General features: G+C 36.0%; 1 protein-coding gene across 1 annotated transcript in view; it reads right to left on the reverse strand.

The window, feature by feature from the left end:
- The window catches only part of rho-5 (rhomboid-5), a 163,439-nt gene extending 143,721 nt beyond the window's left edge, over positions 1-19,718 (reverse strand). Inside the window, exon 1 of the mRNA XM_028302582.1 lies at positions 19,573-19,718. Within this exon, the coding sequence (XP_028158383.1) occupies positions 19,573-19,586 (14 nt within the window). The 5' untranslated portion in view covers positions 19,587-19,718. The remainder of the gene's footprint in view (positions 1-19,572) is intronic.

Raw genomic sequence — 19,718 nt, forward strand, 5'->3', positions numbered from 1 at the left:
TAACAAACTTCTGTTTGAACTTTTACAAATTACAAACTTTATTTTCAGATTTAATTTGAATGTTGCTGCAAATAAAATGGTAATTATTGACATCAGTGGAATATTTCTAAAGGATGAAAAATAAATCGTTGGCATCCTATTAAAATAAGACTACTCATGGATTTGATAATATTTAGTGAATTTTCGGTGTAACCTATCGAGTGAGTCTTTTAAAAGAATGCCAATATGATTTCAATTTCACCCTGTATAACTTCGTTGGACGAAACAAGCAAAGTTTTAGGTATTATTATGCTGGTCTGCAAATAAACTATGCAAATTTAATTTAAATGTGTCCACCAGCTTTTGTGGGGGACACAAAGAGAAAAAGGGAAACGTCACATTTTGGTAACAGGGTTCCAAAAAGGGATTCGCTGTTTTTTCGGTTCATGAACCCTCGTTATTTGAGGATGATTTATTAAATTTTGCTTTATTTTTTAATGTGTTGTGTCTAAAATCCTTCAAAATCACCGAAAAGAGACATTTTAATGTAACCTATTTCAACGATACAGTGTGTATTGTAGACTGTATTGAATTTTACAAGCTTTTAGATAGTTAGCTGTCCCACAAAGCCACTAAATATTCACTGTTGCCCAATACTGCTAATACCCTGGCTATACAGGGCTATAATGACAGAGGATTTCCCGAAAAAGTTCAGTGCTTGCGACATTCACTCAAAATACTGCTGTTTGCTGATCGTTAAACTGCTTCTCAGTGTGAGCTCTTGAGTGATTTTTACTGAACGTCCAGTAGGTGGCAAGGCAATTAGCTGTCCCTCAAGGCCACTCAGTGTTCCCTATCGCCCAATACCCTGGCTATACAGGGCTTAATGACAGAGGATTTCCCGAAAAAGTTCAGTGCTTGCGACGTTCACTCAAAATACTGCTGTTTGCTGATCGTTAAACTGCTGCTCAGTGTCTCTTGAGTGATTTTTACTGAACCTCGGTTGCTGGGTTCGCGCCAAGCGCCATTGCTGAGCGTGCACTATCAGTGTCTGAGATATTCTCCTCAGACTCCCTTCACTGATTTTAAATTAGCTAACATTTATCTGAGGACGCTTTTATTGAGCTAGTTTTAGTCTGATTAAAACCCTTGCTACTGCTACAAACATATTAAACGGATTTGTAATCTCACTTAAGTATAAAATAGTGATTTGAACAGATTGGTAAGTATTAACGTGCTCTTCAGATGTACATGGCGAATAGAAATCTTTGTCTGGGCATTTATTAGATAAAAGAGCATTGTAACTGTTTATAAAATACATTGATAAATTAAATCTTCGCAAAGTCTAGTCAAATTGACTTTGCCTGAGAAGATTTTGAAGGTTTAGATTTAGTAAAAGACTTAGGTGACAGTCGTATTCCAATTTATTTATTTAAATTACATTTGCAGAATTCTTTCGCAGACTTGAATACTTTTTAGTCCACGGGTAGGTATTTGTATTTTATACTGAGAACAAAACCGTCAGAATGGCAAAAAATCCAATGCTGCTCTCCGTACGGTTTATTACCAGTTGCTTCTCCCAAAACGTTCTAGCTTCAAGAAAAATACGCTTCGACTAACTTTTTCCATTGCGTCACTGCGTACGGTAACTGATGGTCGAGGGGAAACTCTGAAAGCGTGTGCATGCGAACATTAACGAACACCATTGAAATACATTGAATATGGATGAGGTAAACACCGTGTGTTACTTTCAAAGAAAAACTCGCGGCCAACAAAATAACTAGTAGCGTTGGCAATAAAATTAAGGTTATAAGGTCAGTGCAATTTCACTAAACAACATAACACTAGTGTACGGTCAGAAATAAATAAAATGCAACATAAGCGCCAAATTATGCTCACGCGACCGACAGCCACCGCAATTTTATGTGTAACAAGCCACGCCGTTTTGAGCCTAAAGGCTAAGTGATAGAGCTCTCGAAAGCTGGCACTCTGAATGCAGTATAGTCGGTGTAGTGCTGTGACAGCATATCGACGTTGCTGCGACAACTAGGTCGGGTAGGGTAGCCATTTTTCTAACAGCTGGCACTTTTAAAGTTTACAACCAATTTTAACACATTTCAAATTTAAACTTTCCTGCATACTGTTTTTAGAACATCATTGTTATTCCCATATTATAAACTTTTACAACTACGAACTCTACTTAATTCCCTCATTTATATCCAGATTTTTTAGACGCCATGAAAACCCCAACCTATTCCCAAAAGCAGTCTCTCCTAGCGCGTGTGAATCTCTGTATACAATTTCCCGAAACAAAACAAAACGACGCTAACATGGTTACCCTAGCGGCACTCGACCCAGTCAGTCCCACTCGACGCGCGTCTACGAATTCGGTGCAGCCGCAAACGTTCGTCGAAACTTTCCGCGCCGACTAAGGAAATGGACCCGCAAACTTCAACGCATAAATGACAGCCGAGTTGTACCACTTTTATTAAGTATTTTCCACAATTTGAAACTTGTGTCAGACGAAATGTTTGCCTCTTACCTCAATTTCCCTAACCACAGAAATAAAATCAAATATTTATGAAAATCGATTCACGATCCGTTGCCCGGATTCGTGGGCGTACTGTAAACAAACAGCGGCCAGTCTAGTCATTTTTAACTGTTGATTTAATCAATTGACAAGTTAATTGATGAGTGTACCAGTTACAATATTGTTCAAATTGGCGTGAGGACTTGGTTATTTTTATCACGAAACTGGGGTTAATGGCGTGAAGTAGCATTAAAATATAGGCTCTACACTATGTTTGTATACAAAATACCTAAAACAATTTCATGATAAGACTTTCTCTAACATCGTATCTGAAAGTTTCCGCATTGCAATAAGGAAAAAGACCCATAAAATGACAGTCAAACATAAAGTACGCGAGTACTTGGTCCAATTTAAAACTTGTCCTGGACAGGAATATTTGGTTTTATAGCGATGTTCTTAAGTTGAAAGAAAACATTGTGAAAGAACTTATTGGGCACAACTAAGAACTGACGTAAATTAGCATGCTATATATTTTTGTTTAAAGGTATATTCACATCTACATGAATTACACTCGAGACATTTGTATGAGACCGCGGAGGGCTAAGCGAGCATACATTGGCTCGTGTATCATACAAACATACAAATAATGTATAACGTACTGTCTTTTTTATAAAATACATTTGGCAACGCTAGACAGTGCTAGACAGGTAGCCGAAGGGTAGAGCAAAAGGAGCGGTTACTATAGGCGCCAAATGACAAAAGACGTAATAATATCGCATGCTTTCCAAAACAACAAACTCTGCGACTAGATGGTAATCCTAAATATGTGAAAGTTACGAGCAAAGGGGCGCTGAAAGACAGTCAGAATCTAACGGGATCAAAAACTAGAGCCAGCGCTATTCTTGTGAATATATAATGTAACTTATTAAGGGATACATCTATGTATGTACCTATTTATAGGCGTACTTGTAAAGATATGCGATTATCCGACACCATCTGAAATTAGAACAGTGTTCAACTTTTCGAATAACAAGTTGAAACTAAAATTAAACATCCAAAACAGTTCAGCTTCATATTATTGCTTTGAACTTTCAAGCAGATCCTGTTTTACTTAGTACAATCGCAGTAGTTCCAGCAGCTCTTATTATTCCAGCGTTTCCAGCTCTATATTCCAGAAGTCTTGAAGTTCCGCAATTCGTTTCAATATTCACAGCGATGCCTAGAAGTAATGTGTAAAGTTCGCACTTAGGAATTAATAATACAATTTTTGTTTTTTATACCCAATGGCTTTAAGAAGGCGTGTGTTAACGATGCGTGTTTTAAATTATTTAAAACTGAAACATGTTATGAATTCTCTACAGTCTACACTAAACTCTAATTTTGCTTTATACTTTAGTTTTCACAACGAAAAGAAATTCGATTCGTCTAAATGCAACACAAGGCTGAATTTATCGTTAGCATAGGGTTGATTTAATTTTATACTTAATACCTTCACGCGTTCGTGCGTGCGAAAACAACTCCTAATAAATCTTAACCTTAAGCTTCCTTTTTCCTTAGCGGACATAAATACGGATCCCAACAGTACACAACTAAGCAGGTTTACCTTTATGTAAATAAACAGACCGAAATGGGTTAGCCCTAGGCATATCGGGGGATTACCCGGCCGCCTTATCTAAAAGCACCTTGGCTCATCCCTGGAGTGACTATCTGTGTGTGGACCAAAGTACAGTATAAAAGCCCTATCAAACCTCCTTCTGATAGTTGTTCCGGTATTTTTTTACAAAACAAAGTAGGTAGATGAAGTGAACAATATGGTAAACTACCTTTTGTTCGCGACTTTGCGTTGTCAATTTCGGTCGATCAGAGAAAGACCTCATCACGCCTGTATACCTTAAAATGCGGAATTAAATCTATCGTACCTCCTCTTTACCACAGTAAAAATATTTTTATTAAATGTGTAAACCATAAAATAATATATTTCTGAACCAAATGCTAACACGTTGTAACTTATTTCAGTACACCATGTAAAAGTTAATATGAACACGTAATATCCTAACAATATGGGTTCAAGGACTAACACTAATAACCCTAAAAATGATTTCACTTTTCTGATTTGTGTAGATAATAATAGGCTTCGTAATAATAGTCTCCTCACTAACTATATCAGACAAAAAAATAAGCTAAAGTTTATCCTACTAATATTATAAATGCGAAAGTTTGTATGTATGTACTTCATTTGTATGAATGTTCTTGTACTGAACGGATTTTAATGAAACTTTACAGTATTATTGTTTATTACCCAGAATAACATATAAGCTTTAATTTATGACGATCTGTGACAAACTAAATTTCACGCGGGTGAAGCCGCGGGCAAAAGCTAGTTGGAAATAAGTATCTATGGCATTAAAATTAGGAATCATATCGCCGCCACATTAACTTCGCTTTCAAGAATAAATTTCGGAATCAAACTTGTGGTAAATGCTGTGTAAACAAAAAGCGCTTTTACATACTTCGTTCGTTTCAGCCAAATGACGTCCACTGCTGGACAAAGGCCTACCCCAAGGTTTTCCACAATGAACGGTCCTGCGCTGCCCGCGCTACATACTTACGTACTCGGAAACGTTAATAAACCCGGCTTAAAAATAATCTACCGCCCAGAGATAACGAGATGCAAACATTTTAATTCGCGTATTTAATTACTCGGTGTTGTTTTTTAATAAGTAGCACGTAATAATTGATCCAATGATATTAACATCGGGGTTTTCGAAGACTGAAATATCACACACAACGACCTTTTTAGTCACTGTTATAATATGGAATTAATACTTTAATAATGTGTTCGCGGTGTACACAAAACGTATTCATTATTCTGAAATTTGGAGTGGAAATGTCGTGTTTGTTTTTGATTAAAACTAAGGATGATATTGTTTTTCAAAAATCGTTAAGTGAAATATCGATTGAGCAAAAGAAATTTCCATCGATCATCTTGTTTATTGATGCTGAGGATCAATAGTTGGCTTGATGGAGTTAGTTTTGTTGACTTTGGGCCATTATCAGCCTCACTCAGGTTACAACTTTAACGAATACTTGATGCAAATTTAATTAATCTGAAAACATTTAATAATGTATGTATATTGAAGTTATTTTACCATGACCGATCTATAAGAGACATTGCTGTAGTAAAAACTGACACATTAATTAGGTGTTTATTAGGATGAAAATGCTTACAATAAAATAGCAGATTTTTGCATAGACAGGTACTCGTACAGTTTACAAAAGGCTCGTTCTTCTATACAATTATACGTAAGCAGCGAACCAATGCCTGAATTTGCTTTGTACCGAGAAAATGGCTGCTCTCCGTGGATATGAAATACATAACAATGAGAGATTTCAATGAATTAAGCTTCACTCAATCGCAAGTTCTATAAATAGATTAAAGGTGTTATGATTTCTGAAGAACCTTAGCAAATTGGATAGTAACAATAACAGAATAAGATCTCAATAACGGCGTAGGGGTATCCCGTTGAGTGACAATGTACTAAATTATCTATTTCATAGACAAGCTGTTTGGAACGTGTAGCAACCTACACGTTTCAGCTCAGACGATCAATCCTCAAATAGACTAGTTGCGACGAAATTCAACTCATTCAATAGTAAAATCTCTTTGTACATTCGTCCTGACTTCAGTTAGCAAATGTAGAGTTTTAAGGGTTGACAGAACAAGAATCGGCCGCTTTTTCAGATCAAAGTTTTTGGTGAAAGAATTTTAATTATTAATTGAACTCCTATTGGTGCCGCCGTAAATGGTTTAACTGAAAATATTTAGAAAGACTAATTTTGTTTTCTTTTCCGTAATTACTCGAGTCCCACATACTGCGTGAGTTTCTCAGAAATAATAGTAGAGTTCTTTTTACAATAAACGTTTCTCATGAAGTATATGATGTTTGCTTTGTACCCGGTAATTTTATATTATTTATTTACTCGTACTGTCCCGTTTTTCCTTTTCAGGGTAATCAAGTACTTTTGTTCCTATTGGCAACGAATAAAAAGGTTCATCGAAGATACGTTATTACAAATCAGTTTTCCCAGAATATCGTTACCATATAAAATGCTATATTAGGAGTAATATTAATACAGCTAGGTTCATTCGTTCGTTTCAGCTAAATGACGTCCACGGCTGGACAAAGACCGACCCCAAGGATTTCCACAACGGCTGGTCCTTCGATGCCCGCATCCATATCAGTACTTCCTACACGTAGGGTTGCCAGGTCCTAAAACACAAAAGCCGGACTCTGTGCTTCATTTGGCCGGATATGTCACGGGGGGGGGGCTTGATATTCTGTAGCTCGACTTTCGCCTGGCGCGGCAACCACATAAAAAGCCCAACAAAAGCTGGACAGACCGGACAAGACAATTTTTGGCCGGACACGACCGTAAAAAGCCAAACAACACCTGGCAATACTACCTACACGCAAATTGACTTGTATAAAACATTTGCATGCTATTTCAAATCTGGTGAATGAGTTCTGCTCTATCTTATTATTATGTAATGTAACATCTGATGTACCACATTCTGCAAATTAATAATTTTCATTTTCATTGATAATTCTAAATGATTATGTTCAGGGCCTTTTCAAGGCGAGAGTGAATAGGCAATTACAGGGCAGATATGTACCATCCTAGACTGCATCCCACTTAACACCAGGTGCGATTGTGGTCAATACCCTGCCTTGATATGCATAAAAAATGTAGTTTTAGTACTATCAAATCTAATCGGTTTTAGTTCATTTTCATAAATATCTTACAATCTTAGATTTAGCCACGCACCCTTGTAAAATTCGCCGTCAATATCTGAGTATATGTTAACTGGGCCACGGAAATGTCACACACTCCTCGTGTTAATTAAGGACCGGGAAACCGTCAACACTAGTGCGAATGTCAACGTGCCGCGGCAATTAATCCTACATGCTAAGTAATAATGTAGTAAATATTGCAAAATTGGGCTCACGAAGCATAAGTAGACAAATATTGACGCGTTTGCCATAATCACACTACGTATACGGCTTTGGGTATAGGGTAAGTCCCAATCCAAACAAATGAAAATAAAAATAAAGGCGGACTTAGAAGGCGGATAATACCTATTTTTGTTTGGCAAATATTTCTTCTTTCTTTTAGTCCTTCATTTTAGTCGATTAATACACTAAATATTGAAACAATAAAATCTACTTTGTGTCTTAAAAATACAGTCCAAATAAAAAATAAATCCATCCAATAAATAAAATATTTACGAACGACGTAAAATGTGAAGACTTAAAATGTATACAAAATGGGGTCAACTAAATAATTCATAGCTGTTAAAATGATGTTCGAAGCAACTCTAAAATTTTCTCTTTAAAATCGTTCTTTTAAATCCATGTCCATCTGACCGAGGCCGACTATGTACTCCCAACGTTATCCGAAGTTTCGAATGTTTCCGTCCCTCTCGCGCAACTGGAGATTCGAGCTAGAGCGAGAGCGACAGTGACAGATACTAGTAGACCGAAAGCCACGTTTGGGGGTAGATATAGTTTCGTAGCGTGGTCAGCGATAATCTAGGCGTGCTTAATTAAGCGATAGCGGTCTGTCGAGTAGAACGCCATCATTAACGCGAAGACAGCTGCCAGGGACACTGTGATTTGGGATGCGGCCAGCTCGAGACAGATCGTGGAGAGACTTATCTTAATAATAAGCCGTTTATTAATACTTATTACTTAATTTTAACTTATACAGGTCTATGGTAAAAGTTGGATGCGACAAGCCAAAGAAAGACAGAATATAATTAGGGGAGACCTATGTGATGTCCAGCAGTGAACAGCTATAGGCTGATGAAAAGAAAAGCAAGATGAGTTCGACATCGATCTTTGTTTCTCAGAATATCCGCCTGCGTAGCTTAGTTGACTGTGAACTTGAGTTCTTTTAGAAAATACGTTATCAATTACTTATTGTTCAATCAGCGAAATGGGTCAAATCTCTTAAAGAATTAAGTTTTTGTTTCTTAGCTTACTAACCCGGTAAACTTTATTTCTTTCATTGAACTTAATCTTAATTAAACTTAATTAATCACTTATTATGTTCGCAACCATAATAAGAACAGAGTAACAATTAAATGTGGTACGCCTAAGTCCTTCAACGGATAATTTGAAATGTAAATTTCCCTGTATTTGACAAGTGAACGTAAACTCGAGCATTGTTTCCCACCTTTAATCAGTAAGTCCGAAGTTCCCGATTAATTAACTTACAAATATAATTACAGACGACAGCACATCAGACTGTACATTTTTGTTGAAAACTCGCCTTTATTACAACCGTATAAGATCCCACAGTATTTAGCTTGACTTGCCGCCGTCTGCATACTGTAAATCCTGGATTAAGAGACGTCCTTAAAATTTGAATAGTCGTAGGAGTTCCCGATGGATTGTTTTATTAACCTTTAAACAAACTTATGTACTTACAATATTATAAATCGTATAACTTTTGTTTAAACAATTTCATTCCAAAGAACCATTTGTCACTATTGGAAATTCATCTCATAAATTTAAACATTTTAGCGTCATGATAAATCTATTTTATAAAAGAAAATTAATCTTATAAGTTTTTACACCGATTAGTTTATTAAGAAAACAAAATGGCAGTAGCTGGATAAAAAAGCGGGAGATTGTGCTCTGTGGGTCTCCTTGGGAGACTTACCTCCAGCAGTGGACTGCCGTAAGCTGAAATTAAGTATAATTACAGTGTAATTATTACACTATAAACAAACTATTTAATATCTTTATTGAAAATTATGCTCCTATAGTTATCTAAATATGAATTAGTGTATGAAATATTAATATTAACGCATGCCACAGAAATACAAAAGTATAATAATCTACAATTATGACCCCAAACCGAGATACAACAACAAACCGCAATCGTTTAAATTCAATGGGGTCGTGTGAATTGAACAACCGCTTAATTTTGGCTACAATACTGTTTTATTAACCACTTCGATGCCATTTGATTATAATGCAGATAGCACACAAATGTTTGGACATTTGTGAAAAAATAATCTAGCAAAATAAACGTAAAACCATAGATTATGATTTTATATAAGCACAAGATAAATAAGCGTAAAACCTAAGGCTTAAATTAATTCCTTCCAAGAATCATTTTTAATATCTTCAGCCACATTTTACGCTCAGACCTCAAATTCACAAAGCATTTTAAAGAATTGATCACAAAGAGTTTTAAATTCAATCAGATAGCGGAGACTGTAAAGTGAAAATAAAAAGAAACAGCGATAGACATCGTAATGAAAATGGTTCGGCTCTCGAAACAATTTCAACAAAACATTTCCATTGCAAAGCTAAGTTTTCATAAATTCTTTTCATGCGCAGTGTTGGTTCAGGGACAAAAACAATAGATTGAAAAGGACTCAGCCGCAATTTTGCGGTGGCGTGTCAACCGTCTCGTTTCTAGAGTAATGAATGGAGGCAAAGATTCGTAGATAGCTCGGATATTAATCATAACCGGCCAACAATAAATCTCAAACAACTTTGACAGCAATTGACGCATCTCTGATGGGCTTTGGAGCGGGCAGCCGCAGCTTAAAGGATATTACAGGCCTACGCAATACTAAAGGTCACTAAGAGCGCAGTCATAGGGTTATTTGCGTAAATCATTCAAGCGCTTAAAGCGCAATGCAGTGCTACTTTTAGATGCCAGATTTTTCAAATGAAAATAATGTTGCTTAACGTCGATGTACGGTGTGACATTATGTTCCCATACAAATATCTGAATCCCTTTAAATGGAGCAAGTACCTATTTTTTTTATGTTTGGACCTTATCAAAAGGTTAGGTACTACATTGACTGTTTGAGGGTTAATATCGAAGTATGTGTCACATGTCACAAATGGGCTTGTACTTAACACCAAAGTCAATATTAATGATAACCAATGAACTAAATAAAAACTTATCCCAAGTTTAAGTAAGTTGTAAGATGAAAGCTTGGAGAAGCTTTGACAAAATTACACATATGAAAGAAGTTTCATCTTACTTTGCGTGTCAGGGGCTATGGATAACCCGTTTGAGTGTTCTCCGCTATTTTAGTCACAAAGAGACATTAAAATACTGTCCAGTTGCTAGACGTATCATATTTCGGCTTTTATTTTTCCCTGGTGACCTATTAACACAGCAAGCTCTACATTAATTATAACTTGGACACGGCATTTTCTCCCCTACTCAGCAAAACATACGTCTTTAAATAGTCCAGAAGTCACGAGTCAAATTAAATACTTGCAGGACACTCGTACTATAGACTCAGACTCTCACCTAATTTCAGTACACAGCTGGAAGCCTACTAAGCTCCAAGGAGCGCTAAAAAGCACGATTTTTAGCATTTTTTATTCACGAACGTCTTTCAGTATCAACGTGCCAACGTACGCGCCTAATTTTAAAATAATCACTGCAAACATTTCCAAAGAATGTTCTAAACGCCGTACCAATTACTTCCCACATCCCATTTCCCGCTCAAATGGTGCAGGTTTAACGATGACTATAAAGCAGAGAGATCCAACCAATTAAACTGGAAGAGTGGAGACGTCTTGCAACCCGATCGGACCCGCGAACAACTTTAATTGGGGTTTAGTCGACAGAACCCCGGATTAATTGCTCGAGAGTAAATTGGAACAATTCTTTACAGATACCCGGATGTATAAGGCTTTATTTGATGGCCTTAGCCCGCGGCTCAGCGAAACTCTTTGGCTGCTCACAAAATATTGTAACTCTTGACTAAAATAGAGTAAGTAAAATAGCTGACAATCGATAACAGTCAAGCATCCCATCAGTTTTCAGCATTGCTCTCTGTTTTTTTTATCCTCTTGCTTACAAGCAAGACGAGATACAGGCCAAGTATCTCATCTGATGGTAAGTGACGATCAGGCCGAAGGTGGAAGCGAGCTTCACCCGGAATCCTCAACCACAGAGGATACTCACTGTGTTACTATTGTAAAGCATACTTTCTTATTTGAAGTAGATATTCGTAGATTCGGGAAAGCTGTATGAATTTATGATGATGAATCAATCAAACGAAGAAGGAAGGGAGGAATATGGATCATGATGACGATGATTCGCCCATTTGAAGCAAATTCTCATTTGATGATACATTTCTTAAATATGGAACAGCCTCGATTTTTAAGTCAAACGTCTTAAGCTCTTCATGGCCAAATAAAACAAACATCTTGAAACGCAGAGACGGCGATGCCATTTCTATTAATTGCCAAATAAAGTCTTAGTTAAGTGTTCTTAATGAAATCATTAGAGGCGTATGACGTAGGGATTTTATCGGCCCGTAATTGTTGAGTAAATTAAACCAATTTCTTTATATTGTCGAATGCATGAGTCAATGTTTCTAAAGATAGATTAGTCATTTATTCTATTGTGTCCAATACACAATATTGTGTCCCTCTAGCTAGGTAGGTACTGAAACAAAAACCTCACCAGTTTTTTCGAGTTTTCCAATTAGGACAACTAGTAATTTGACTAGTCTTTTGTAATCAATATTCCTGAGGAAATTTCAATAACATATTCAATTTCTCGCGCAATTAGGACTTAGAAAACAAGAAAAATATATTACTTTTAGCAGATTATTTTGCATCGCTAGAATTTAAATCATCTTTGAATTTCCCAGCCAAATTAATTGCTGACGTAACGCACGATTAGCTTCCAATGGGTCGTGAATAATTTCAATATGGAGTCACATTTCATTCGCAAAATTATTCCACTCGTTAGCATTTGCCCAGTATATACCTGATAATATCATTGTGTTTGAAATTACAACAAGTAGATCAATTGATAATTTAATCAATTGACCTTTCCATATAAGGAAGCAGCACACTTCTTATCGACCCGGAAAGGGTCCTAGGGTGATCCTAACCGTATCAACTCGACGCGACCCGTATTCTTTGTATGAAACTCCACATTGTAACGCACACTTATCCGCACCGTAACGTAAACGCCTCGCCTCGCGGTTGACAGCGCGCGAAAGGCGATCCGATGTTGATCCTTTCCGAATTGATAAGTCTGCTACGACGTTTATACTCCAGAAACTATGTTTCCATACTCGTGAATAACACATCAACAAAACATAAACATCACTATTCGTTATTTTATGGTAGACTAATGTACTGTTGACAGTACATATAAGTAATTCTAAATGGATGAAACCGTCATTCGACATGCCAAGCCACAGTGAAAGACTGTTCGTCATTCTAACTTTTCTTGAAACCGAATCTAATCCAGACAAACGATGCGATGCATTTATTTCTACGATTCCACAAAACTCTGTTCTACTCGCACATCAATCAGCCTTATCAACCTCCAACATCTGACTAGTATCATCTAGTTCTATTTACAGTGTACTAGTAACTAGTTAACAGTTCAGCACTAGTTTTATATTCATCCCAAAAGTTCCGCAATTCGTTTCAATATTCACTGCGACACCTAGAAGTAATGTACAAAGTTGGTTATACTCGGAAATTCTTCGAATTTTGCTCTTAACTCGAAAGTGTTAAGAATTTAGATGAAGTTACTACTGTTGGGGTACTACCGACATGCTTTTATGGGATATACGTTATTCATATAAAATTATTTATTTATTTATTTATTTAAACTTTTGTGCCAAAATAAATTTGTACATAAGGCGAACTTAATGCAATTACTTTATTTCTTACTAATAAGTATAACAATTAAATGCCTTTTACTGGTGGTTCCTGTACAAGGCGTCAACTGACGTTGCAGGTTCAAATCCCGTAGTGAGTAAATGTTGGTTTGATTGATATTTAGGCAATTTATACCTGTAATTATGACTTGTAGTTTATTCATTTGTATTTATTTAAGTACTAGCTCTTCGTCTGGACCCGTCCGGTAGAAATTTAATTCGGACTAAGTAGTATGTAGTTCCTGAGATTAGCGCGTTCAAGCAAACAAAGATACAACTCTTCAGCTTCATAATTTTAGTATAGATTTCATGTTATTATTTTTATCGATAGGTAGCACATACGGCATACGACGTACCAATCGACCGCTTTGTACACATTCTGCTTAGTATGAGGCTAGATAAATTGAAGTAAATACTTGGAACAATGTATTAGTTACCGATTATCGTCCAATTCAATTGAAGCTATTTGATAAGAATGTTAAAGCAATTCACTCACTGCGTGGGCCATAAATTATGCTTCGCATGTATGGAATATCTTATAAATATTGATAAGGGATACATATTGTGGGCAGGCTTCCCACTCGATGTACCAACGATCTGGTAAAGGTCCTACAGTGGACCATCGGTGTGGAAATTTTTGGTAGAGGCCTTAGTTCAGCAGTGGGCGTCTTTTGATTGAAACAGAATTGATTAATTGCTTATTTTAAATATGTTGTATGGGAGGATAGACTTATTCCACATTGTTTCTAGACCCAAAGTACACGGTCAACAAAATACTTTGCTAAGTAAACACAAATTCCTAGATTTAGACATTGCATTGAGCTTAAGTCTAGCCAGACGAGGCCAAGAATAAAGATGAAGCCGATCCCTTTTCAGACGGTAAACACATATTCCTAGATTTTAGCATTTAGGTACCATAAACATTAGGAAAAGGTTGATTTATACCTCAGTAAATACGGCCTTAATTGAAAACTTAAGATGTTCGAAAGGCTTAAGAAACCTTATTTAAATAATGTAATAGGCTAGACTAGGATAGTGGTTTGGTATTATTGTAGTGTAGTATAAGGCACATACATAATATACAGTGTGTTAATTTTAAACTTGATCAAACAAAAAGGATCGATTTCACTGCTCAAATGCAAGAACTTTTTCCGGCCGGGATCAAATGTAAAAAAAAATGCTTTTCCATACAAATTCACACCAGCAATTTTTGAGAATTTGATATTAATCTTGTAGTAAAAGTAGTTGTATTTGAGTAGTAGAATCCACTCTTTCTGTTTGATCAAGTATAAAAAATTGGCATTTTTCGCATATAATTAAACTAATTACTCAAAATGGAAGCTATGATGAATATAGTGTGTGTATCTTCCATAAATTAAATATTATGTTACCTACTCATAATTTATCTTTCTCGCTTTGTACAACTAACTTTATAAAGAGGCTTTTTATATTTTAATACTGACACATTTACAAAGTGTAACTTTGATAAGCTTCAGAAAACGTTGCATTTTAAAACAGCAGAAAGTAATTAAATAAAAAGCGAATGAGGATTTGTGACACAAAAAACCTTAAAAGTAGGTCATGCAGGTACACATCAGACCACACATTTTTGGTGCAAAATGACACCTATTACAAGGAGATAAGAAGGTACAAATATACGTGTTAATGCGAAGTATACAGGGTGTTGATTTCAATCCTCGCCATATTTAGGGAGTTGATTAAGGAGCTTATTCTGATCACGAATCAGTAAAAAAATTGACAGCGAAAACATTTAAAACGAACTTTAACTTTAGTTAGTCAAATAACCTATTACTTTACGTGGCTTCCTTCAGTAGGCTATCCGACATGATAAGCAAGCGATCCGCGTAGCTTGATGGTGCCGCAGAGTAAACGTATTGCAGTATTGTACAGAACGCACGGAAAATATTCGCTAAAAATACCACTTTCGTTTGTAATTTTTTTTTTGGTGGATAATGCGTTTATTTAAGTCACCTAAATAAGTATAGCAAGGATTGAAATCAACACCCTGTATAACGAGTGCTCAGCATTAAACTTTTAACCCTTCATCAAAGTTAAAATAAACTTTTTCAGTAAAAACATGGAGGGCACCTAAAGTATTTTCATTTATGAAATTGGGTCATTGCATTCTATTAAATTACTATATTTTATCATAGTCTAGACTTATTTCTTAGAAATAATTGGTTTCAAGTTAATATGTCACGCACGATTTTCACACAAAACTTACGCCCGTATTCGCAAAGATTACTAAGAGGTCTCACAGTGCGCGTGGACACGAACCAATCACAGAGCGTTGAATACAACGCTGTGCATTCGTTTAATTTGCTGCTTCACTTAAGCAAACAACGTTTATTGCGAATACGGGCGTAAGGATTTTTCTAGTCGATTACTTACTTGCTATTTTTCATTAATTAATAGTGAAAAATAATTTTCATCCTACTATCCTACTTATATTATACGAATAAATGCGAAAGTTTGGATGTTTGGATGTTTGTTACTCTTTCACACAAAAACTACTGAACGGATTTTCATGAAACTTTACAGCATTATTGTTTAAAACCCAGAATAACATATATTTACGACGATCTTTGACAAACGAAATTTCACGCGGGTGAAGCCGCGGGCAAAAGCTAGTTATTAATATTACGTTCATTAATTTCATTTACGATAAATAAAAATTATAGTCTGCTCGCAACTTTGACCTCATAACATAGCCTATATGTGATATTCTGATGTACTTTACAATAAAGTTTCTCTGCTTGACCCGTGGTTGACTGGTAGTGAATGTCACCCGGCATTAAGTCTGCCACTGTGAATTACTTTCATGTGCAAAAGTTTTAAATAAAATAAAGCGTAGAAATGTAAAAACTCTTAAATAAAACAAAAATGGCTTTTAAACGTTTCTCAGTATGCGCCGACTGCTGTAATTTCAAGGCGCTTACGACTTAATTAGAACACAGATTACAATGTGTTGTCAATAATAAGATTATGTTACACAACATCGTATTACAATATGCATTAATAAATACACCGTCCATTTAATACAATCAGGTTTCCGACTAACTCGCTAGGGCGCGCCAATTGGATGTACGTCGAGGTATAACAGCCAGTTCACTCAGAACCTAATACTTAGGTACTTTCTAGTTTGATTGAAAAAACATTCACCAATATCAATATTAAACATGTGTTTTTATTTGAAAATAACATCTAAAGCAGCTGCTAGGACTCAAACCTTTCACTAGTTAGATGACTACTCTGACCACTGACCTATGGAGGCATTGTTAAACATCTGAGATAAAAGTAATTTAATTATGTCGCAAGATTATTTTTGAAAAGAAGATCAAAAATTTCAGAGCTCTCAATATGAGACTTTTAATGGTTTAATGAAACGCTAATAAACTTTAAAGTTGTTTTGATAAGCAGTAAATGACATTATTTTTAAGAAATTCGCACGCGAAACATTTGATTTAATTAAATGTTTCTCATTGTTCCATAAAATAAAATCTTCTGTTGGAGCTTAATTAATTCTGAAGTTTTATTACTTTACCAATAATCAGCTGAGTTAACGTAACTTATCTAAAGCTTATCATAGATTACTCAGTATATTTTTGGTAATAATAATAACACTAGCAACCCGCCCCGGCTTCGCACGGGTGCTAAGTATACATATAAATCTTCCTCTTGAATCATTTTATCTAATAATACTCCGTTGCGTAGTTTTAAAGATCTAAGCATACATAGGGACAGACAGCGGAAAGCGACTTTGTTTTATACTATGTAGTGAAGACTCAAAATGATTTCAAAAATCAAATATTAATATTGTGTTTGTTCCCCAGTCGATGAAGCACCTAATGTCGTGCCCTGAGTGCCCAAGCAACTGCACTCAGGAGGATTTGATGAGTGCTACTGACAACGCCACTCTTGTGGCAGAGTTTTGGGCTGACACTGTGTAGGTTTGAAGAAGAATATTGTGTATTTAATATGTATTTACTGGCTGTTTTATCCTGACTGTGACCCGGTACAGACACAACGCACTTCCGGTGTTGACCACTTACAACTGATTGGGGATTAGCAATACCATTCATGTAAGCTTATGGACAAAGGTGTCAAAGTGACTCGCTCGATGACAGCTAATTGTGGAGGTGTTTGATCAGCTGGAGAACTAGCAGGAGACAGTTTTCAATAGAATCATGGGCTGGCTTAATTAAATCAATCGCAAAGGGATCATAGAATAAATTAGAGAAAATTAAGAAATGGAAGACAGCAATTTAAAATCAATTCATCAATTGCAGCAATGTGTGATACACTTTCAATGATAAAAGAACTTTAATAAATTCATCCCGTTTCATCAGTTCATCCGTTTTCAAGCTTTGTACTGCCCGCTCTATTTTTAGTTTGGCCCTAAAATTTACTGGAGAAGAATACTAAATGACATTAAATTCGCCTTATGTAACTTAACCTACTGTGTTTTATGTGCATAATATTTTACAATGGAAAAGTTCGTAACTGTTAAAATCTCAATTTTCATGGAAGACGCTGAAATCATCATGTAATATTTTATGTAGGTTGCCATTTTATACTACATAAAACCATTATTAACTTTATAGAGTATGTATGTACACAATGGCCTTGGTGCACACATGAGCTGACTAAGCATACTTTCCTAGAAATTCGCTGCGGTAATTACCTACTTGCACATTCTTTTTAAAACACTTGCTCTTATTAAACCGTGTGTAGGTTCATAATGCGGATTAAACAACTTTGCAGTTTCTTTAATTTTGCTAACATACACTAAACTATTTGAAAGAAAACTGAGAAAAAAACGTGCTTCTATTTTTAGTTAAACAAAAAGATATCTAGAACCGGTTTCTTATAGAAACTTTATCAATAAATCTAGATACATATTGACTCGCAACAACTATACAAATATTTCCCTTGTTTTATACGAAAAGAAACGGAAAGAAAATATTTTACCTTACATTTCCATTTCATTGCTCGCAACATAAAAACAAAACTTAGGCTGGGTTGCACCATCTTAAGTACTTTAACTTTGACAAACGTCAAAAATCCGTCAAACTCCGTGCAAAAAACACCGGTTATCGTCAAAGTTCCGGTCAAAGTTAGGTGGTGCAACTAAGCCTTAGTAATTTCATGAAGAAGGTTAGTTCGTTAACCCAGAAAGCAACAGCAAACAATATTCGTATGTACATTTGTATGGAGTAATCTCAAGCTAGTTAATATTATCCGGGAATATTCCCAATACAGGAATAACAACTTGGGTTAACATGCCGAAATGAGAACGCGTTCGTATTTTTCTTAACTTACTTAGCGAAGTGGGGCAAAGGAATACACAACCATACATCCTGAACATTAACATTCCGCCGATAACTTAAAGTAAAACGGTAAGGGAGCTCACAGACGAGCGACAGTATATCGGCGACTGCTTGCGACTTAAGTCGGCGACAGACAATCGCCGAAGACAGAATAATATTCAAATCAGACGACAGTCGCCTACGCATCGCGAATACCGCCGATTCATCGCGACTCAAGACGAGCAGTCACTAACGTAGTGTCAACATGACATGACAGCGAAAGGCGAGAGTCAAAGACTGTCGCCGACAGTCACCTTAAATCGCTGACCGTCGCCTACCACTATAGCAAGCAGTCTAGTCGCCGACAATTTCGCTCGTCTGCGAGCTCTCTAAAACGGTAACGTGGGGCGTTCAGCACAAATGGGCTTTGCTCAAAACGGAGTAATTCATTTATCTTACTTATTCGGCTATTTTGCTTCTTCACTACTTTCCAGCCAGCTATCAATAAATCACCCACCTTACTCAGGATAATTTCTTTTACCTCGGCTGCCTATTTTCTTTGTCCTAAAAGCTATTTGTATCTTTTTATGTACATAATATGTTTTCTATTTACGTGAAAGTTTCTTAAACATTGAATGCTGTAAATATATTACTTAGCCATATCCCTATTTCATGGGCGTATTGTAGACGCGATCTGACGTCGTTCAGTAGCTATTTACATTTTTTTCACAATATATTACGATAATTTGATACACAGACAGATCACTGAACACAGATGAGCAGTAAAAAATAAATAAACTGAAATATGAAAATGCCTTCCACCTTTTATACTTTTCCTCTGACCTAAAGGAGAAGTTGCAACCCTCATATAAAATTACCTCACATTCGTAAAATTATCTCACAACGTAATAAATCTTGAACAGTTTTAGGATTTTGTTGAGCACGCTTTTGTTTTTAAATATGATCTCATCAATAAACATGCACAATATTTTGTCACTTACTTTTTTTTATCCATGACGTCTGCAGGTTTTCACTGCCTTTTCCCTAAGAACACATCACTCACAATCACTAATAAATTGCACTTAATTTCACTTAGTTCCTTGGTTTAGTTTATTAACTAATTTAAACCATAATATTACATGCTATT

The sequence above is a fragment of the Ostrinia furnacalis genome, unplaced genomic scaffold (assembly GCF_004193835.3).
Source record: "Ostrinia furnacalis isolate ACB-3 unplaced genomic scaffold, ASM419383v2 OfSCF1132, whole genome shotgun sequence".
Lineage (NCBI taxonomy): Eukaryota > Metazoa > Arthropoda > Insecta > Lepidoptera > Crambidae > Ostrinia > Ostrinia furnacalis.